The 21,924-nt window shown below is 49.0% G+C and overlaps 1 protein-coding gene across 2 annotated transcripts in view; it reads left to right on the top strand.

Annotated features, from left to right (window-relative positions):
* MARCO (macrophage receptor with collagenous structure) overlaps positions 1-21,535 on the top strand; it is a 60,682-nt gene extending 39,147 nt beyond the window's left edge. The window contains exons 5-17 of one of the 2 annotated variants that reach the window (XM_030917107.1): positions 823-930; positions 1,011-1,055; positions 3,979-4,023; positions 4,328-4,435; positions 8,288-8,386; positions 8,512-8,547; positions 9,041-9,139; positions 9,233-9,295; positions 17,439-17,477; positions 18,601-18,705; positions 19,262-19,306; positions 19,997-20,173; positions 21,260-21,535. In XM_030917107.1, coding sequence (XP_030772967.1) covers positions 823-930; positions 1,011-1,055; positions 3,979-4,023; positions 4,328-4,435; positions 8,288-8,386; positions 8,512-8,547; positions 9,041-9,139; positions 9,233-9,295; positions 17,439-17,477; positions 18,601-18,705; positions 19,262-19,306; positions 19,997-20,173; positions 21,260-21,393 — 1,103 coding nt within the window. In that variant the 3' untranslated portion in view covers positions 21,394-21,535. Of the gene's footprint in view, positions 1-822; positions 931-1,010; positions 1,056-3,978; positions 4,024-4,327; positions 4,436-8,287; positions 8,387-8,511; positions 8,548-9,040; positions 9,140-9,232; positions 9,296-17,438; positions 17,484-18,600; positions 18,706-19,261; positions 19,307-19,996; positions 20,174-21,259 lie in introns of both variants that reach the window. The other variant, XM_010362156.1, reaches the window with a different exon arrangement.
* Positions 21,536-21,924: the final 389 nt, after the last annotated feature.

Here is a 21,924-nt window from a genome sequence, read left to right on the forward strand (position 1 = left end):
TCAAACCCTGAAATGATTCTCTCTCCAGAGACACATCCAAAAGGGATCCCTTGCTGAAGTGAGAGGTTCTAGTCACCAGTTGAAACTCCATCCTTCCAGCCTTGTATATATAAAATGATAGGACATATGGATCCCACACATTGGATGGGATTCTACTTTGAAATAGAAAGCACATCACAGGCTTCTCCGCCACAGTGGCTTGGCAATGGTGCAGGCTTTGCCCTGGGGAGACCTGGAATCTGTGGTCACACTCTAAAGGTGAGATCTCAGGCAAGACCTGGGCATCTCAGAATATCACTGCCCACCTTGGCGATGGGGACAAGGAGCCCTGTATGCCCCCTCTGATTGTTGTGAGATTCCAGTGAAACTCCATCTGCAAAGTGGTCCTTGGAAATGGTAGAGAATCATGTGAGTTCTAGAAATTATAGGCTCCATTTATCCAGAGCTTGCCTTGTATGTTTTCCATGATTGTCCCCACGTGGTAACCTCAGGACATCCATGTGTAACTAGTACACTAATTCCATCTTACTGATGAGGGAGCTGAGGCTCAAAACGATGATGTAACTTGCAGAAGGTCACCCAGCTAAAGGGGCAGTGCTAATACCTGCCCCCAGGACTGTTTAACTCAGTGTCTCTCTTTTGCTTTCCAGACCATGGGTTTCTTGCAGGAGGAACTCTGTCTTCTTTCCTTCTTTCCACACAGTTGGCTCATCTCCATGCTCAGTGAACGTTTGTTGAATGAATCACCATGTGAGTGATTGCATGGCGTTGTTGCCCGATCCTGTTGGCTGACTCATTAGTGTCTCTGCTTCTCTTCCTCAGGTCTTCAAGGTCATAAGGGGGCCATGGGCATGCCTGGTGCCCCTGGCCCACCGGGGCCACCTGCTGAGAAGGGAGCCAAGGGGGCTGCAGGACGAGATGGAGCAACAGGTACAGGTCTTTGTCTGTTGACCCTTAATCGTTTTCCTCCTCCTTCTTTGGCTTCACTCTGAATTCCCTTTCCCTTCCAGGCCCACCGGGACCCCAAGGCCCACCGGGAGTCAAGGGAGAGGCGGGTGAGTAGGTGCCAGGTGTGTGCCCAGAAATACACAGCAAGCTTCTTAGAATGACTGCCGCGGGTTGCAGACTCAGCCCCACTCTAGAGTCTGGACCTCTGAGGGGTCTGTAGGTGAAGGGAGGTCTGGTGGGAGACCCCAGAGGGGCTGAGAGGCTGGGAAGCACCCTTTCTGGTGGCCAGAGTAGGGCCCTCAGGGGCAGGTATGGCTAGATGGCCTTCATCCTGGGTGGGGCTGGTGGGTGTGACTCCTACCCGCTCCTCTGTGTGAGAATGTAAGTCTGCCAGTGCCATTTCGGAAAGTTGGCCTCCTTGGTCCAACAGGAACTCTGTTGTCAGGCACATGCACCTCCACTTTGGACTAGCTCTGTGCCCTTGGGAATGTTTCCTGATGTTCCCAAAGAAACTGAGCCTCAGTTTCTTTTTCTGTGATTGGGGAAGAGAGGGCTGCAGAGGGCTGCCAGGGGCAGGGGTGATTAGAGACAATGACCCAAAGCTCATGATTGCTCCTGGGAAAATATTAGTTTCCATTTTTTTAAACTGTTGCCTAATTCTGCCCAGCCATCTTATTAATATAATTGGGTTCACGGGGCCCAGTCAGAGAATGGGGAACCCAGAGCTGTCCCTCCCCAGGGACAAACCCAAACATTGGTTTTCCATTCCACTCTGCTCCCATCCACCCTTCATTCAGAACCTCCATCTTACAAATTCCCCAAGGGGTCCAGGCTGCTGGGATGTGAAGATGCAAAGACATTAAGACCTTTGCTAGACAAAGGGCAGACGAGAGGATTTACAAGGGAGTTGGGAGTAAACAAAGCAGGGCTCTAAGCTGCCAGGCTGCTGAGGCAGAAAGAAAACACCACCAGTTACAAGAAAGGAAACTTTTTAGAAGGGAGAATCCTCCAGAAATTGATTTTGGGAAGGAATTTAATAGAAGGGTCCCCAAAGAGCCTATTGATCTGTGTCCAGCAGGGGGTTTTCTGAGGAGGGTTTAAGGGGGGAGGATAGGCAGACCATAAGAAGGAAGGTTTATGGTGCAGTCAGAGGTGTGCACGTACGTTCACACCACACATACTCACACTCATGTCTGAGGGCACATCTGTGCACATACTCACATTCTCACACTCACTCACGCACAAACATAATCACACTCATGCACACACATGCACTCACATACACCCATATACTCATGCACATATATGCACTCACATACATGCATATACTCATGCACACACATGCACTCATACACACGCATATACTCATGCACACCAGTGTCTGAGCACACATCCATGTGCATATTTGCATTCTTACACTTGCACAAGTACAATCACACTTGGGCACATATGCATATGCTCACACACATTTGCAGACATTCACACCCCCCATGCATACACACTCACACTCAGCCTGTGGGGGCTTGAGCAGAGCAAGCTCACTCAGAGGGGACTGGGTCTCCCTCTATCCTCTTTCCTCTGAGAGAGAGGGACTCAGGCTAGGTGCCTGAAACTCACCAGAGTGGAGCCACTGAGGCTGGCTTGAAGGAAAAGCCAGAAGCCTGAGGAGCTCAGTCATTTACTTCAAGAAGGAATAGAGTTGGAGCCTCCCCTTCTCTTTAGGACTCTGATAGGCAGGCACATCACACAGCCCTAACAGAGGGATCAGAGCAGGACTGTGCAATCACTAGCACTAAAACCAGGCAACCCCTTCTTCAGCCCAAATCCTCTGGAACCCACATACTGAAACAGATCCACAAAGCAGGCTGTTGTGCTTCCATAGAGAGTGTGGAGTCCAGAGCCCATCTGCACCTTCTGCTTGGGCCCCACTGGTGTTCTCAGGAAAAGCTTTTGTAATTCAGCAACTCACTAAGAGACTCTCTATATACACCCGCCTCCTCTCACTCCTCTCATTCCCATTGTTTTCCACTTTGCCTCCTGGATCCCTCAATTTGCCCACATACTCTTACCGTTTCTCTCCCCAACAGATCCCTCCCTGCCCCTGCACCTGCACCAGCCCCAGGAACACCCAGCACCTCCAGTCTGTACTCCACATGCTAGCCTTGGATACCTGGGCCACATGGGTGGGAATCACCATTCTCAATTCCATTTTTGTCTTAGAGCACTAATTATGCATCTGCTGAAGACCAGGTAGTCATTACCAGCCCCATTTTACAGATGAGAAAATTGAGGTGCAGAATACTTAAGTGTCTTTTCCAGGGTCATCCAGTTTGGGGAGTGACAGAGCTACAATTCAAACACACTTGCCTGACTCTAAAGCCTTTCCTGCACTGCCATGCAGGACATATTCCCAGGTGCTGTTCCGGACCTTTGGGAAGAGAGCTGTCTTAGCTTGTTTTGTGTCGCTATTACAGAATACCTGAGACTGGGTAATTCACACAGGATAGACGCTCATGATTCTGCAGGCTGGGAAGTTCAAGATTGAGAAGCTCCCTCTGGCAGCTTCTGGTGGGGGCCTTGTGTTGAGTCAAAACGTGGTGGAGAAATGGAACTAGCTCTCTTGGTAACTAATCCAGTCCCACAAGAATGAGAACTCACTCCATCTTGCCAGATGGGATTAATGTCTTCATAAGGAATCTGCCTCTATGACCCAAACACCTTCCCACTAGGACCTGTTGCATTGAGGACCAGTCTGCCAATACACGAACTTTTGAGGGACGCTTTCAAACCATAGCAAGAGCAAACGCTGCCTGGAACTGCCAGGGACTCTGCTGTTTGTGTTTGTGCAATCGTGTGTGTGAGTGTGTATGTGTGTGAGAGAGAAACAGAGAGAGCGAGAGAGAGAGAGAAAGAGAGAGATCTCCTTCTGGGCACCTTGCCCAACTAAGCAGATCTAGAATGTCAGCTGATTAAAGACATTTTAGACATTCTCAGGCCACAGCAACTGAGCTCTTTTTCCCTTCCTCACAGGCCTCCAAGGACCTCAGGGTGCTCCAGGGAAGCAAGGAGCCACTGGTAACTTGTGCTTGCTCTGCTAGGGACAAATGATGCCTTGCCTGAGGCACTGAGGCAGTTCTCCCTGACCTCTCTCCACAGCCCCACCCCAGCCCCAGAAGGTTACCGCCCGCCCTACAGTCCTCTTCTCTTGAGTCTTGCCACACCTCTTCAAGACCACCCAAGAAATGAGCTAGCACATCCCCCAGAAGAAATCCAGGGGTCCCATTCCCTTCTCTCCCAAACGCTTCCTGCCCCTTTGCCTCTAGTAGCCTGTCCCCAAAAGGATAGTGGGAGCCCACCTCACCAGCCGTTCTCTTTGCAGGCACCCCAGGACCCCAAGGAGAGAAGGGCAGCAAAGGAGATGGGGGTCTCATTGGCCCAAAAGGGGAAACTGGAACTAAGGGAGACAAAGGAGACCTGGGCCTCCCAGGTGAGGGCCGTATTGGGGGTGTTGGTGCTTGTCAGGAGGCCTGAGGGAACCGGGGCTTGACCTCTGTCCCATTGGGTCTATTCAGTGCCGAGGGCAGGGCAGTGCTCTGTCTATGGGAACCTCTGGAGGACCACACGTGGTCTCTTCTTCCCGAGTGAGCAAAGAGATGCAATGTGAGAGGGAGAACAATGTCATTCCAGGCATGACTATGGCAAGTCGGGGCACAGGCAGTGCTATGAGCTCAGAGAGGAAGCCGAGGGGATGAGGAGGGTGGGCCTGCACTGGGCCTCGGGAAGCAGGGCAGACTGACTGGCGGCAAGGGCAAGAGGGTTGATTCCAGGAGGGAGACCCCAGGCAGCCAGAATCCCCCACTGACTGAGGGTGCTATCTCTAGAACAGTGTTCCTCAAGCCATGGGCCAATATGATAAGAGCTGTTTGGGTGCTTGCTTAAAATGCAGGGAGGGCTCGAGGGTCTGTTTCAAATGCTCTGGACGGTTCTGACCTTGAAGGTCTGGGCACCAAACTCGGAGAAACACTGGCTTAGGGGCTCTGGACTTGACTGAGCAGTCCGCGCTCTCCACCTCTCAGCCTCCTGCAGCCATCGGGGAGGCTCTGCAGTGAATGGCAGACAGTGAGGATTGTGGGGCCAGGTGGGCTTGGTTCCCATCCCTCCTCTGCACCTGGTCACCTGTGTGACTAAGGCAATACTTCACCCTTCTGAGCTTTAATGTTCTCATTTTAGAAAAGAATGGTAATTAAATTAGGCCGGGCGCGGTGGCTCACGCCTGTAATCCCAGCACTTTGGGAGGCCGAGACAGGCGGATCATGAGGTCGGGAGATCGAGACCATCCTCGCTTACATGGCGAAACCCCGTCTCTACCAAAAAATACAAAACAACTAGCCGGGCATGGTGGTGGGTGCCTGTAGTCCCAGCTACTCAGGAGGCTGAGCCAGGAGAATGGCATAAAACCAGGAGGCGGAGCTTGCAGTGAGCTGAGATCCGGCCACTGCACTACAGCCTGGGCGACAGAGCGAGACTCCGTCTCAAAAAAAAAAAAAAAGAAAGAAAGAAAGAAAGAAAAGAATGGTAATTAAATTAAAATAATAATTAAATTAGACTTATTTTACAAGACAGTAATAAGGGTTAGAGACCATGCCTTCAAACTGTCTGCCACATGATAGGCATTAAATATCTGATAACTAGTAATAGGCATCAAATACGTGATAGCTAGTAATAGTAATAGTCGTAGTAGTAGTAGTAGTAGTAGCAGTAGCAGTAGCAGTAGTAGTAGTAGCAGCAGTAGTAGTATTATCCCATAAGGTAGAAAGGGAAGGACTTCAGTTTCAAGATCAGACAGACCTGGGTTCTGATACAGCTCACTAACTGTGTGACCTTGGGCAAATGACTTAACCTCTCTTCGCCTCAATTTACTCACCTAGAAAAGGGGACTAATAATAATACAAACCTTTAATGAGGATGAATTACTGCAGGAATATAAGACATATGAGATGTGTACCACTGTACCTGGCACATGGGAATTCCTTACAAAAAACTGGGAAGGCTTGCCCTCAAGATGACAGCCCTTAGCAGGGATGTGTTAACCATCCTCAAATATTCAAAGGGCATTTGTGGGAAAGAAAATGGTCTTGCCCAGGGTGGTGCCCAGCAGAAGAGTAAGGACCAAGGGACCAATGGACTAAGGTTTCAGGAGGACCAACTGTGCTAAGGCAAGGAAAGAAGAATGATTCAGAACCTGGGGTTGACCCCTGATGAACTGGGTGGGCATTGGTCTTAGCGGGAAGCTGTCTGCTGGGATGGGAGGAGGGGCTGCAGAATTCTCCTAGGCTGGGCTGATGGGGGATACTGGCACAGGAAGATGGTTGGGCAGTTGACCTCTGAGGATCCTTCCAAAGCTGGAACAACATACTTCTCTCTATAGATGGGAAAGGGAAACCCAGACTTTCTCAAAGTGGTCCCACCAGCCCCAGAGAAGGGGCCACAGCTAGGTCTTTGCCCACTGAGTCTGAGTTATGCTGCTTCCCAACCACACTGTCACAGAGGCAAGCATAGAATCCACACCAAGACTCAGGCCTGGAAACGCTGTGGTCAGTGAAGAGAAAGGCAGCAGTTTGAGTTCTTCAAAAATCAGGACTCTGGCCCACTCCTCCTCTTCCCAAATTTCATTTCCCAAGATCACGAGATCTCTCTTACCCATGGCTTGCTCAAACTACTGCCAGTGGCTGGGCTGCGCAAACCAAGGGAGACCTGACCCCAATAGTGCTGAGATTTTACCTATTCTCTTCCTGCTAGTAGACAGATAAGCCACCAACTTGAAGTCCCAGGGGACAGGCCTATTTTCCTCACCATACCACTTAGCTACAGTTGGAAAGTTCTGAAGTCAGAGGCAGCTGTGCTTCCTTAGCTAGAGCCAGAGTGTGGTCCTCTGACTGGTGTGATACTGCCCTCTTCCCAAAGCCATCCCCTTTGCTGGGGAGTGGAAGTTATAGCAATGCAGATGCAGGCCCAGACCATTCTGAAGAAACCTCATGTGGCCCAGCAATGCTGTAACTTGATGGTCCTGGCCCACAGCAAAAAAGGCACCAACAGATTCCTCCAGGGAAACAGTTCTCAGTGCTTTCTAACAGGTGCCGTTGGCCCCTTCTCTAGAGTGGACACTCTGAATGGCCAAGAACAGCCTTCTCTGCTTTTTGCCCCTCCAGCTGTTATAGGACGGCTCAGTCACAACCAAGTTCCTTAGGATTGCTTTGTCTTCCTCAAGGAGCAGCCACCCTTCAAGTATTCAGCCATATCAAGGGGTCTGATTCATGAGCCTCACAACTCATGAATTCATAGCACTCAATGCCAAGACCCAGGGCTCTCCCTTCTTCCTCACCTCTTCAGAGCTCTCTGCCCCCTTTTCTAAGTCACTGGAGAGAAAGCTGGTGTCATGCCTGAGTCCTCCCCAGCTTCAGAATTATCAAAATCACAGAATGGAGCAATAAATGCCTTTTAACAAAATTGCCTCCCAATAAGCCTTTTTGAAAGCCTAAAAGGTTGTGTTGAAGTGAGATGTTCCTATTTAGACCTTTGCCCCACTCTCCCCAACCCCAGGGGAGTGGAGTTGAGCACAGACACCCAGCTGATGGTGGGACTTCGGCAGCCTACCAGTAGTATCCTGCACTGAGTGGCTGGCAAGGTCCAGGCAGTCCACCTCTAAACCAAAGAAGTCGCAGAGCCCTACCCCAGTGAGGAGCCTCTGTCAATTGATATGCACCAGGCACTAGCAAGAGAGGAGGGAGCGACAGAGGACTCAGAAGGGGACAGCCTAGGATGAGCTCTGAATTCTGATGATAAGTGGAAAATTTGAAATCTTGGGTACCAGGAAAGCCCACGTCTGAAGTGCTGGCAGGAATATGAGCTGTTGCAATGTTTTTCTGTCTATTGATGCCTCAAAGTTGCTATTCTCAGCATTTGGGATCTGCTTTTTGGAATACTCAGGTTTCAATTTTTGAAGTGAATTCAAATAATTGCCAAAATGCAGACACTAAAATGAGCCAGACAGTGCTGGTCGAGACTGGGCTATTGTCCCTCCCAAGGGGACCAGGGTTTTCTGTTGACTGTCAGCCATACCAGGTCACCTCACCAGATTTTCATGAGTTTCTTCCTTGTCTCTGGGGCAAAGTGGTGCGCTCCTTGGGAGCAGTGGTCATATCTTCCACTTGTGGGCACCAAGTAGGAGCCCAAGGAGTTTAGGATTCGGGATTTCAGTGGAATGGGAAGTGTCGGAGGAGGACATGGTGGCCTGATTGGCGTTCCTCCCACACCTAACTGAGACTTTTTGGTTTTTCAGGAAGCAAAGGGGACAAGGGCATGAAAGGAGATGCAGGGGTCATGGGGCCTCCTGGAGCCCAGGGGAGTAAAGGTGACTCCGGGAGGCCAGGCTCACCAGGTAAGAGAGCACGTGGTCACATCCATTGACCTCTAGGTATTTCTTTTTTTTTTTTTTTTTTTTTTTTTCTGGCTGGCTGAGCCAAAGGGAAAAAAAAAATTCCTAAAAGCTCTTTTTCATCTTAGGTTTGGCTGGTTTTCCTGGAGCTAAAGGAGATCCAGGTAAGAACTACAGGAATCTTGGCGTCATCCCAGCTACCACTGTCCCTGGCAGAGTGAAGCTGGGGACCTGGCTCCACCATCTTTTGCTTCATTGTAGTGTTCACCCAGAGCACCTGGGGTTTCTTTAAAACCTGGCCCTGACTAACAGGAACAGAGCAGCCAGCGGGAGGCAGGCCTCACTGATGTTTCTTTCTAGACTTCACCCCACTTTGCCACCCATGGCATGGAGTTAGACAGTCACACCCAGAGCTCCTAGTAAGTCCATAAGTCCCAAACCCTGCAGATGGAAAAGATCAGTAAGTTGCTGAGAATAATTTTCCTACTACTAAGAGGGCTAGCTCATGGCTTCTAAAGAGAGGTGTTAAATCTGCCAAGAGGACTTTAAGGTGTTAAGAGGTACATGTCTCACTGCTGAGAACAGAAGCACCAGGGGTTGGGGCAGCTGGGCCCTCTGCCAACCACCACAGCCTGGCAGTCACTACTTTCCTTTCAGGACAACCTGGACCGCAGGGTGTTCCAGGCCCTCCTGGTGCAGTGGGACAGCCAGGTGCCAAGGGCGAGCCTGGCAGTGCTGGCTCCCGTGGGCTAACAGGTGAGATCCTGGGTCCCGTGGCGAGCACAGAGAGTGATGTGTGAAAACCTGCCTAGTCCAGCCCTTATGCCCTCTGTGCTGTCTGTTGTCCAGGACTTCCAGGGAGCCCCGGGAGTCCAGGAGCCGCGGGCCTGAAAGGAAGCAAAGGGGACACAGGTAACAGAGGGTGCGGTGGGTGAGTAGGTGGGCTTGCTGGGTGGCAGGATGGATAGGGAGAAACACTGCCTCCTGTTAGGCCCACGGAGGAGGCAGAGGGTCTTCTGTGCCTTGGCCTCTGAGGTTCCTGGTTATGGACGGCAGTTGCCCCTGCCAGGACCACTTAAGCCCAAGGGCCTAGAGCTGTTCTTTCTCTTCTCGTAGCTCATGAAAGACCTTGAATGCCATGACCAAACTTCCAGCATCAGGGAGGAGAGCAAAGCACCTTGCCCATAGCATCTCCCTGGTCTGCCTCCCAGCTGTATGTTTCTGCTCTCTCCTGCTGACCCTTCATTGGGACCCCCAGGAGGAGTCCAGGAGTCTGGATTCAGGCTGGAGGATCCAGAAAACTCTTCTTCCACATTTTCCTAAGGGAGCAGCCTGGGAGCACTGACCCACACTAGCCTAACTCACAAAGACGAGTTTATACCATAATGCCAACCAAATCTAGGTTATATACCATCATGTCTATTTAGTCTAGGTTGTAAACCATTGTACCAATATAGTCTACTTTATAAGCCAGTTTGGTCCAGTCGCAGTGTGCTCACTTGGTCTAGAAAGTCCAAACTACTATCACAATGCATAAGACCAATTCCTGCCTTTCTGCCCTCAGACATGCAGGGTATTGCAGTGAACACAGAGACTGTTGCCAGATGGTGTGGGCACACTCTGATTGGGTATTTCTATGGAGAACTGTTGCATACATTGGAAAGCCAGGAGCAGGCAGGAGGGGCTATGGGGAAGGCAGGGTTATGATGTAAAGCTGCATGTCTGCCAAGGACATCTGTAGACAGTCTGCCTCCACCCCTGTCCTCTGCCCGAGAAGAAGGTCATGCTTGTGTCGGACAACCTGGATGCCCTCACCCCCTGTGCTGTGCTAGAGACTCACACTGGGACCTGGTCCTCCACGGTTCTAATCAATTGATTGATTCATTCATCACCACCTCCTGGCAAACCTTGGACCCTGGGCCTGAACTTTTGGGTTGTTTTTAAAGCTGTCGGGAGCCATGGCAAGGGCAGCTTTTACACCCTCTCTGTCTAGTCCCACAGCAGTTGTGATTTTTATGGATGGTGTGTCGATATGGGAGGATCCCTGCTATCTGATCCCATGTGGATGCCACCTGAAGGCCACCAGCAAGGTCTCACCATGGGAAAGTTTCCATCTGGGTATGGTTGTCAGACATTCCTGGCTTGTTCACTGTCCATTCTGATCTGATATTTCCATCTTCGCTGGTCCCCAGTCTCAGAGTCCATCTGACTCTGAGACCTGATGCTCTCTTGCCCCTGAAATTTCTGTGTGGTTTCATGGAGATGATTGCTTTAATCTCTCGGTTGTAAATGGTAGCCACCCTCTGTCCCCACCCCCACTGCCAGACTAATGTTTCTTGACTAACTAAGAGTATCAGAGGGAAAACATGATTTTACCCACAGGAGCACTGTGATCACTCTCCAAGCCCCAAGCCTGGGTCTCCCACAGTCTGAGGGTAGGGAATCCTGCCCTGCCCTTTGCATCTTGGGAGGATTTGCAGAACAAAAGCAGCTCCTGCTAATGAGCATCTTCTTGACACCCAGTGGGACAAGCACTCTCCGCAGCGCAACTTTACAGTCAAACAGCCATTAAAAGATACAGCCAGGTTCAAATCTAGGCCCATACAAGACAAAGCTTGGGGTCTTATTAGTACAATCTATCATGAGGTCTTCCTCCCCAGCCCCACCATCAGGGCGTGCTGATGAGTGACACCTCCTCCCTTTATCCCTGTTCACAAAGGATCAGAGCAGAAGGTCACAGCTTGTTCCATTCCTGGGAGGAAACGTGAAGCTCTCAGGCCCTATCACAGTTCTTAGTTACGTACCCAGGACCCCACACCTATTTTAGCAAAAGACTTTTGGCCCATAGCTTGGGGATCGTTTTAATTTCATCATCATTGAGACCTTGTATATCTGTTGAGCACTCTTATGGAGTTCTCCAATAATTAGGACTAGTAGTGAGTACCAGCCAGCAAATTCTAGGGGTTACCCCAGCTGACCAAGTAAACATGAGGAATTGCATTTCAAGTTGGGGCTTGTGATAATTACTGTTTATCTAAAACTGTACAAGTTGCCCACCCAGTCCAAATGTTTGCCTTGATTAAGTAGCTGACAGTCCACATACACATCTCAGAGGGGAATTCCAATAGGACCATAATCTGACTAATCTAGCTGGGTCTGTAGATCATCCTGGAGTCACAGGCTAATAAACTTCTGGAGAGATTACATTTGACAATTTCTGAAGTGTGAGAAGGAGGGGGCAGGCGGAGAGTGGGAGCCCAATCTCCCCATTATGGAGGACAGTGTATACTTGTCAATGTCAGGATGTCGGTATTCCCCAAACTAAAGCCACTGCAGCGCTTGGTCAGTTTTGATCTATCAACCAGGTTTCCAATCTGACGTATTTCCCATTTTGTAAATAAAATCATTAATCTCTCAAGAGAATATCTAGCCACTTTAAATGAAAACAGAAAAATTGCTGTGTGTTGACTTGACCTAGGTGACAGCTAGGTTTCATTACTGTGCATTAATTATTTTAAAAAGATGAGTGGTCTGTTCATTATTATCAGTGCCTCTGGGCCAGGCACTGTGTCTGGGCCTTGACCCCCATGATCACACTGAACTTACCATTCTACTTTACAACGTAGGAAGCAAAGGCTCAGAGAGAGTAAACCCTTTGCTCACAGTATCACAGGGAGTACGAACTGAATTCAGAAGTGAATCCCAAAGTCTGATTCCATAGTTGTGCTGTTCCAGATTCGATTTTAAGGAAGAATGTAGAGTGTATGATTTGAGAGAAATCAGTTACCTTCACCCTGTCTCCACCCCAGCCACACCTTCCACTCCTCCGTAAATGGGTAAATCCTGGCTTGGTCACCAAACCTTTCTATCTCCCCCACAGCCACTGACCACACTCTACCCTATTCAGGTGAAATGCTTCCTCTTGTTTGCACCTCTTAAGAGAGAGGACCAGCTCATATTAAATAAGACAAAGAGGAAATTCCTTCCATTCTGGTGGGAAGATAACCTCCACATTTTATCAAGCAAGGCATGCAGAACCTTCTCTCAGGGTCACTTTTTTTACCTGCTAGAAACAGACCCTGTCCAGTCTCCATCACTTAGTATTTCTAACTTTTCACTTTCAAAGATTGCAGAAGAATAATCCAATTTTAGCTCTACATATCTTAGCTATTTTGAAATAATATTTGTTTAGAAACAAAGAAGGACTCCATTTCAGCTTGTAATCATGACATTTCTCTTTTTACTGTTTCCACCTCATGAAATAACATTAGAAGCAGCCAAACCATTTAAACTCCAAAACATCAATCTGATTGGAAATTATTTATCTCAATGGCCTTTATGTCTAAACTATAACAGTGTGAATTTTCCATGCCCTTTTATTTTCCTCTTCGGGCAAAACCGAAGTGCAAATAACTCAAAATCCATTTTCTCATCTGTATTTGAAGAAGTTTCTCATCTGCATTTGAAGGTATAATTTCTCAGTTAATTCTATTCCTCATATCTAAGTGCTGAGATAGTCCAATAATGTATTAAATTCTACTAAGTCAAATCACTAAATTGTCATTTATAAAACTCTTCCTCATTTTTCTCTAAGTTTCTTAGAGAGCTCTGCAGAACTCTACACATACCCCAATTTTGAGTCCCTTATCCTTCATGTCACTTCTTACCACAAGGCCAATTTGTCAGTTATTCGCTCAATCCTAAATTTGCTAGTAGCACCTAGCCTCCAAGTTGGCATGGTATTTAGGAAGGTTTCCCCAGCCTGGGCAAGACAGCAATGGCCCCCTCTCTACAAAATACAAAAAAAAATAGCTGGGCATGGTGGCATGTACCTGTAGTCTCAGTTACTCAGGAGGCTGAAGGAGGAGGAGGAGGATCACTTGAGCCAAAGAATTTGAGACTGCAACGAGCTATAATTGCACCACTGCACTCCAGCCTGAGCAACAGAGTAAGACCTTGTCAGAAAGAAAGAAAGAAAGAAAGAAAGAAAGAAAGAAAGAAAGAAAGAAAGAAAGAGAGAGAGAGAGAGAGAGAGAGAGAGAGAGAAAGAAAGAAAGAAAGAAAGAAAGAAAGAAAGAAAGAAAGAAAGAAAGAAAGAAAGAAAGAAAGAAAGAAAGAAAGAAAGAAAGAAGAAAGGAAGAAAGAGAAAGAAAGAAGGAAAGAAAGAAAGAAAAAGAAAGAAAAGAAAGAACGAATGAACGAAAGGAAGGAAGGAAGGAAGGAAGGAAGGAAGGAAGGAAGGAAGGAAGGAAGGAAGGAAGGAAGGAAGGAAGGAAGGAAGGAAGGAAGGAAAGTTTTCTTAATGTGTTGGAAATTTCTCCATTTCACTCAGAATCAGGAGACCTGAGCCTCAACTTGAACTTACCCCTGACTGCTGGGTGACCACAGGCTCAGCTACTTGACTTTGCTGATCCTGTTTCCTTTTCAGTGGCGTGCAGCAGTGTAGAAAAACACCAGGTCCCTGACAGTTTCACAGCACTCTAGGTTTGAAATAGGCAACTTCCCTGGGAGCAGGAACAGTTGAAGACTTTAGTCAGAACACCAGCTCAACACTAAACAACTGGAAGGCATGTGTTTTCTAACTTAACACACGTTTCTTGGGGGAAAATTTTTTCTGTAAAAATACTTTGCAAGTAAATATTTGGAGCCCTCTCAGCTTGATAAGCTGTGATACTCGGGGAAAGCCAGCTTACTTATGGTTAAGAAGAAAAATCCAGCATTTATTTGCTCTCCAGTGTAGTTTTACAACAAGCAGCTCTGGAACCTATTTTTTTGGCCATTTCTCCCTCTACTCTGCAGGAGCTGATCCTATCAGGATGCTGCCTTGATTTATAGTGAAGTAACTACTAGTTCCTCCATCGATTAGTCCATGAACAACCACTCAGCCAGTGTTCTCTTAGAGTCCAGCAAGGCTTGGAGAGAAATCACACAAACCTCAATGCTAATTTCCAATACCCATTAAACACATATCAGAAGACATTTCATCAAGGTCCAACCTCTGCCATATGAACTGTGGGTCTGGGAGGGTTCAGATGCCAGAGGGGCTGTGAGTTCCTATAGAGACAAGGAAGGCTGCTTGTAGGAGGTGGGCTGTGAGCTGGTCCCTCAAAAATGAGTGAGAGTTGTTTAGGGCAGTGCTACTCAAAATGTGGTCCTGAGACCTGCAGCATTAGCATCACCAGGGAACCTGTTAGTAATGTGGATTCTTGGATTCCCACTCCAGCCCCACTGAATCAGTGACTCTGGGTAGGCCCTAGCAAGTTGTTTACTAACAAGATGCACCCAGATGATTCTGATGTATACTCTAGTTTGACTACTCCTCTTTTAGGGGGAAGAAATGGCCCCAGAGAGGCTGGAGGTGTCTTGGGAACCAAGTGCATAGACCAAGTGAAACTCCAGAGAGGGGTGAGCCTAGTACTAGTGGAACAAAGGTGCCTTCAGGGAACAGTGGGAGGCTGGGCCTGGGTGACAGCCCCGACTTCCGCATTCACTCCTATGTGACCTTGGATAACTCACCTAGCATCTCTGAGTGTGTACTTTCTCCCCTGTAAAGGAGGGAAATCACACTGCTTTGGAGGGTGGCAGAAAGATCAAACAAGGCAATGCACGTAAAGCCCCTGGCATGGTGCCTGGCACAATGCAGGCAGCAGAAAATGCTGAGTCCCCTGGAGGTGAGGAGCTAGGAAGGGAGAGTATGGGAAACGAAGAGGGAGGGTCAGGCTTGGGGCCATGAACCTGGTGAACAGGGGCTTTCCTATGATTCCTGTCTTTAGAGGGTGTTTACTTTAGAGGACAGTTGGAGCAGTGCATCTCTTTGGGGGGTCACAATAAAGGGAGGTCACAGTGTTTTGAGGCCCCTTCTGTTTACCTGCATGTGAATAGCATATGTCAAGACTGGTGGGGAGAAAGATCATATTCTATATGTCTATTATGGTGATGAAGTAGGAAACAGTCCACATCCAGACTCTTGGCCCCTTCTATCTGCATCCCAGAGGGTGCCATGTTGCAGAAATCTCTACCTTAAGAGCATGTCCCTAGAGGCGGGGTTCAGGGACCCCAAGACACTGTGATGTGGACTGTTTCCTACTTCATCACCATCATAGACATATAGAATGTCATCTTTCTCCTAACCCATCTTGACATATGCTATTCAGATGCAGGTAAGCAGAAGGGAAACATCTGTCGCTTCTCCTGGACAATCTCAGCTCAGCCCTTCAGGTCCATAGCAGATATTTGTTGGGTGCTAGCTGTGCAGCAATCCTGGTGCTCATATGTGGACTCAACCTCACTACCTGAGGTGCTCCCCCACCTAGAGGGGACACAGGATCCACAGGGTCCTGGGACATCATTTATTTAGCGCTGGTCAGACACGAGGCTCGGCACTTGACACACACAATTTCATTTCAGCCTCACAACTGCCTCAGGAGGCAACAAGGAGACTCAGAGAAGGAAACTGAGGCTCAGAGCAGGGACACCTGACTCAAGGTCACAAAGTCAGTATAAGACAGAAGTGGGCTCAAGCCCAGGCTGTCAGACTATGGAACCACTTTGCTTTAATACCTTGGGAGAAAGGATATCATGTCTTGGGCGAGAGAGGGAAGGCTTCACAGGTGGTGACATCTGATATCTTTGCAGAGTTTACAAGCTAAATGTGAGTTCTCCAGGTGAACCAAAGGGGTGAGACATTCTATTCAGAGGGACAGGTGTGTACATAAATGGCCCGGTGTAAGCTGGGGCCTGTCTGCCAGGGGCTTACCTCTAAGCACCTCCAGCTCTTACAAAAACCTATCCCAGCCTCAGTTCTGTCCCTTTCCCTAACACAAGGAACAGAAGTACCTGCCCTCTCAGAATCTTCTGGCACTTCCTGCTTCTCTTGTTGCCTGGGTCTGCAGCGGCAACTGCCAGCCCCTTGGCTCTCCCGCCCTCCTCCCCAGGCAGTGCCAAGACTGGGGGTGGGATCTGAAATGCCCCTGGATTTCAGGGGCATTCACAACTGCTCTTGCTCATTATTCCAAGAAGCAGCCCTGAAGAGTCCTGCCAGCCTCTTGCCTCTCCCTCTACTGACCAACACACTGCAGGTGCTTGGAAAATCCAGGGATTGAAGTGAGAGGCGGGGCAGGGCGGGCAGAAACTTCCCCAAGGCAACTGCAAGGAGGTTGACTGAGCTCCGTGCCTAGCCAGGGCCACAGATACTTATGACTCATTGTTGGTGTTCCCCTTGTTACCCTCTAGTAACTGTTATTGATAGTCAATAATGAGCTTGCATTTTCCCAAGTTTGTGTAACTGCTTTGAGGAGTCCTATTTCTCTGAAATAAAATAAATATTGGCACTTAGAATCAAGAGGACATAATCTTGCTAAATGAACAAATTATTATCTCACAGTGACCCAGCAGGGCGCTGGGGACAGTGGGTCTTCCATGAAACTTTACTGAAAAAAAAGGATGAATGGACGGAAAGAAGGAAGAATGGGGCAACTTTAACATTAACTACAATAGGATAATCACCAATGATTGTGGTTATTATTTTTCCATTTTCTGGACATTAGACCCTTTAGCCACGTGAATCTTTAGCCACTGGGGGCCACAGTGAAATAAACCAACAAATACTTGTAGAGCATCCACTAGGGGTGAGGACCCCCAAAGCTCCTGGTGGCCACTGAGCCCCCTCCACAGTCTTTTGGCAATAAAGATTACTTTATTTACGAGATATCTCCCAATTCTCTTCCAATATAAATGCAACAGCAGGGAATGGGATTGGATTTAGACGCCAGGTCAGGTTACTGGTGGGCAGGAAAGGCCAGCGGTGCATCTGGGGTCTGTCTGATCCAGGCTTTCATCCAGTACCTTGCTGTTTCACCCCCAATACATCTGTTCTCATTCATCTGCAGACTGTCTCTTTTTATGATCTGCTGAAGAGTCTTTAAACAATCGTGGAGAACCAATGTATCTTTCCATCTGCATTAATCAGACAAAAGGTAGAGGTTGTCTAAGATTAAAAATGTCTAATATCTAAGTTTTATTATCTCCTCTCCTCCTTTTTTTGTTTTGATCTTAGGACTTCAAGGACAGCAAGGAAGAAAAGGAGAACCAGGAGTTCCAGGTAAAGGGCTGACTGCATTTTCATCCCTCAGAGTGATGATGGGGAAGGCCCGCCCACTCAGAGGGCGGGTCTTGTTGACCTTGAACGCACAGCTGTGACCTTCTTCCAAAGTGGAGGTTAAGACTCCAGGGCTCTGTCACTCAAGTCTCAGATTTCTCCACTGCAAAACCTGGGAATAACAGGAACTCAGCATCCTGGGGGGTGTAGCATGTGGGGCAGGGGTTGAGGATGGCAAAGGGGAAAAATGTCAGGAGAGCTGGGATGCAGGCGGAGGCTCCGGGCTGTACAGCCGCCATGGAGCTGTGCCCTTCTGCTCCATCCACGGCTGCTGCTTCCCCGCCTCAGCTGTGGCCCACTTGCCTCTTCGTCTTGGCCCCCAAGCTTCTCCTCTCTGCCTCCCGCTGCCTGTCTCTTGGCTTTCTTATTCTTATCCTCACCTCCAGAGCCTGGGGTTCAGTTGGGTACTGAGCTGGCACCAGCTGCAGAGTGTTTCTAGGCCTCTCAACAGCCCTGCCCCTGTGAGTGCAAAAGTGAAATTTTTCAGACACATTTCTTGAGCAACTTTTCTTCCTCATAAGCTAGATATTCTAGCATTTTGTGTTTTGTTTTGCTTTTTTCCAGTTTTTTTAGAGACAAAGTATCTGTGTCACCCAGGCCCGAGTGCAGTGGTGCCAGGATAGCTCACTGCAGCCTTGGCCTCCGCACCTCAAGTCATCCTCCCACCTTGGCCTCCCAAAGCGTGGGATTACAGGAGTAAGCCACTGTACCCGGCCTCTGTTACTATTTCAATTCACTAAAGGAGACATGGAGGCTTAGAAACATTCTAGCAAATTATCCCAGCGTGGCTAGAACTTCCACGTAACTATGTAATTCCAGAAGGACCAACAATCTGTGGAATACCACCAGCTATTTTAGCCTGCCTGTTCTCAATAGCATTTCCCTAAGAGTTGAGAGACCAGTGCAGCCACCATATGGACCAAAGACAGGCTGAACATTCAGGTAGCCCAGCCATGGGGGAGGTCTGGCAGTTAAGGATAACTCTTTTGTTAAACAGCAAGGCCCTTGGGTCTCTCTTGGGAAGGCAAAGCAGGGTACCTGACCAGGGCAATGTCTCTCCTTCCAGGCCCTGCAGGTGTGAAGGGAGAACAGGGGAGCCCGGGGCTGGCAGGCTCCAAGGGAGCCCCTGGACCAGCTGGCCAGAAGGGAGACCAGGGAATGAAAGGTAAGGCCTCTGCATCTGATTCCTTGGTTCTTAGGACTATGCTTTACAGCCAGTTCTGTACCTGAAAACAGGAAACGCCCTGTTTTAAGAGTTTTGGGAGTTTTCAGAACCCAGGAGGGTAGAGGTTTATTTCCTTAATTGACAAGTCTTGCGCTGGGGGCTGTCCTAGGCATGGAGCACACAGCAGTGGATTAGGCACAGCTCTAGAATCAGAGGCAGGGGTATGAATGTGCACTTGAGCCATGCCCCATGACCCAACACCCCTAGACGGTTTGCATGAAGGAGATGAGCCCATCCCACTCCATGTCCCTGACCAGACCAAGCGTCCCTCACCAATCTAACTTCAACCCCTCTTGCTATAGCTCAGGCCCATTTCTTCCTGCTTAATCATTGACACCCACAGGACGTCCCGTACCCACAATGCCAGGCCACAGGCGAGACCCAGGGAGAGTCTGACCACCCCCACCCCTCCACCCGCTCCCCACTCCTGCAAATGTAGGCAAAGGCATCCTGCCTGGATTTCTTTCAAACCGTGTGGGTTTTCTCCTCATGACAGGATCTTCTGGGGAGAGAGGAGTAAAGGGAGAAAAAGGTGAAACAGGTAATCACTATTTATATTCTCTTTAATGTGTGATTTAAAGTCAATTCTGTACCTGAAAATTGTGTGTGTTGGGGGAAAAGACGGTTCTCAAATAAATTTCTCACTTTGGGGAAGAGTTGAGGGTCTGGTCCCGTGAATGAGCCTGCCCACGGCACACAGCAGCAGTTAGCAGTTTCCCTCCCCCAGCCACTCTCTCACTTCCTTCCTTCTCTCCCTTCCGTCCCCCTTTTGCCTTCTTCCTTTCCTTTTCTCTCTCCCTCCCTCCCTTCCTCCCCTTTTCCTTCTTCCTTTCCTCTCCCTCCCTCCTTCCTTTCCCTCTCTCCCTCCCTCCTTCCTTTCCCTCTCTCCCTCCTTCTTTCCCTCCATTCTTTCCTTCCTTCCTTCTCTTTTCTCAACTTTTCTTTTTTTTCTCTCCACAACACGTGACAAGATCTGGTGTATGCGATTTGCAAACCAGCCACAGGGACACCTGCCCCCCTGGCCTTGTGCCTGCAGGCCCCAGGTGCACGGAGGCTGCATGCCAGGTTGGGTTGGTGCTGTAAAGTGGGATCTTCCGGGCTCTGGTGACAGTCAAGCAGGGGCGTTTCTTTTCCTTAACTGTAGAACTCCAAAATGAAAAGAAAGAGCCCACAGTTACCCAAAGCCCCAAGGGACCTTCCTCGCCTCTCCCACGTGTGTTTCTTCACCCAGGTGGAAACGCAGTGTCCGTCAGGATTGTTGGCAGTAGTAACCGAGGCCGGGCTGAAGTTTACTACAGTGGTACCTGGGGGACCATTTGCGATGATGAATGGCACAATTCTGACGCCACCGTCTTCTGCCGCATGCTGGGTTACTCCAGAGGAAGGGCCCTGTACAAAGTGGGAGCTGGTAAGTGAGTCACCAGCCAAGGGCCTCTTCCCCAGAGGTGTGGATGTGGCTTTCTCTGGCTGGTGGGGTGTTGGCAAGTGACTCAGTGTGGTTTGCCTTAAAAGAAAAGTATTGGTCCAAGCAACCAAAAAGCTCTGCAGCACAGGGCTCCAGGTATGCATCCTTCCAGCTTGGCAACCCCAGCAGAAAGATGACCTGTCTTCTCCAGCGCTGACAGTGAAGGCTGGCCTTGCTTCAGTCAATGTCCATCCAGCCCTGGGGTCAGAATGCCACATGGCTAAGGGTGTTTGCCGGAGATGGCTCTCCAAAGGACAGATGAGTTGTTGGAACTAGAAGAACAGCGAGAAGTTTCAGGGCAGGCAAACACAGACGTTCACTCCAGCTGTCTGCAAACTAGCATCCTGAATTGACCAGCAGTCTTGGCTGTGATCATGTTTAAAGAGAAGATGGGAAGGGAAGAGGAAACAAATCAGAGCAGGGACTTACTAAAATTTGGGGAAAATGTCTTCAGATGCTGGAGACTCGGCCTATGTCTTTCAGCCAAAAGTTCAAACCTTGAGCAAAGGAGTTAAGTCCCCAGGCAGAGCCCTTTTCTCTGGCCATAGAAGCTGCCCCAGCAGGACATGAGGCCAGTTTCCCCCCCTGCTCCCAACCCCAAGTGTTCCCTGTCCTTACTCCAACCCAAAGCAAATGCTAGCTTTAGAGCAGAGTGATGCCATGATTACAGAGGCATGTGAGAAAGGTGGACACAGTAGGAGTGAATTACCAGGGAGGAGACTAAACGCTGGGACACCCCCAACCCCCCAGGAAGATATTTCAAATAGTGTGGGGTTTAAGTATTAAATATTTGCATGAGACTTTCATCAAAGGGTAGAGAATAAAATGGAGGCAGAGTCATTGTTTAAATAAAAAAAAAAAATAGGCTAAGCCAGCCATCAGCACATTGGGCCAGAATGGGCCAGAATGACTGTGAGAAAATTCGGCAGTCTACCCCGGATGGAATCTCCCAGGCACACACGTGGCTGCTTTGCTTTGACTCTAATCCTACCCTTCTTGCTCTCTCTGTCTTGCTTTTTCTCTATCAAGGCACTGGGCAGATCTGGCTGGATAATGTTCAGTGTCGGGGCACGGAGAGTACCCTTTGGAGCTGCATCAAGAATAACTGGGGATTTCATGACTGCAGCCACGAGGAGGACGCAGGCGTGGAGTGCAGCATCTGACCGGGAAACGCTTTCACTGCTTTGCTCCCGAGTGTCCTCGGGCTCACACGTGGGAAGGCAGAGGATCTCTGAGGAGTTCCCTAGGGACAACTGAGCAGCCTCCGGAGAGGAGCCATTAATAAAGCTCAACATCATTGACTGTGGCTGAGTGTCAGTGTGTTCACACCTCCCATCCCCATTGATGTGCCCACTCCATGCACCACAATATTTCATTGAATTCTCTCATGTCCATAGCCAGGGGGAGGAGAGGGTGGAAGTGGTGACACAGAAGGTGAAGGTCACTTATGGTCAACCTTAGTCTTGACCATCTCTTCAGCCATTCAGACATAACATCTCTCATGGTGAGCTCTCTCTACCGTTTTTTGTCCTCCCCTGACCGTCACCTGGTAACATTCCAGCACACACATGAACTCTCTTCATGCCCTGTGCTCTGTGCTCCACCCTGACTCCACCTGCCCCTGGGTCCTTGCTCTCTCTCAGCTCCCTGCCTGCTGGGCTAAGCTCACTCTCCATGTTGCAAACCACATAGTA

Source organism: Rhinopithecus roxellana, chromosome 14 (assembly GCF_007565055.1).
Source record: "Rhinopithecus roxellana isolate Shanxi Qingling chromosome 14, ASM756505v1, whole genome shotgun sequence".
Classification (NCBI taxonomy): domain Eukaryota; kingdom Metazoa; phylum Chordata; class Mammalia; order Primates; family Cercopithecidae; genus Rhinopithecus; species Rhinopithecus roxellana.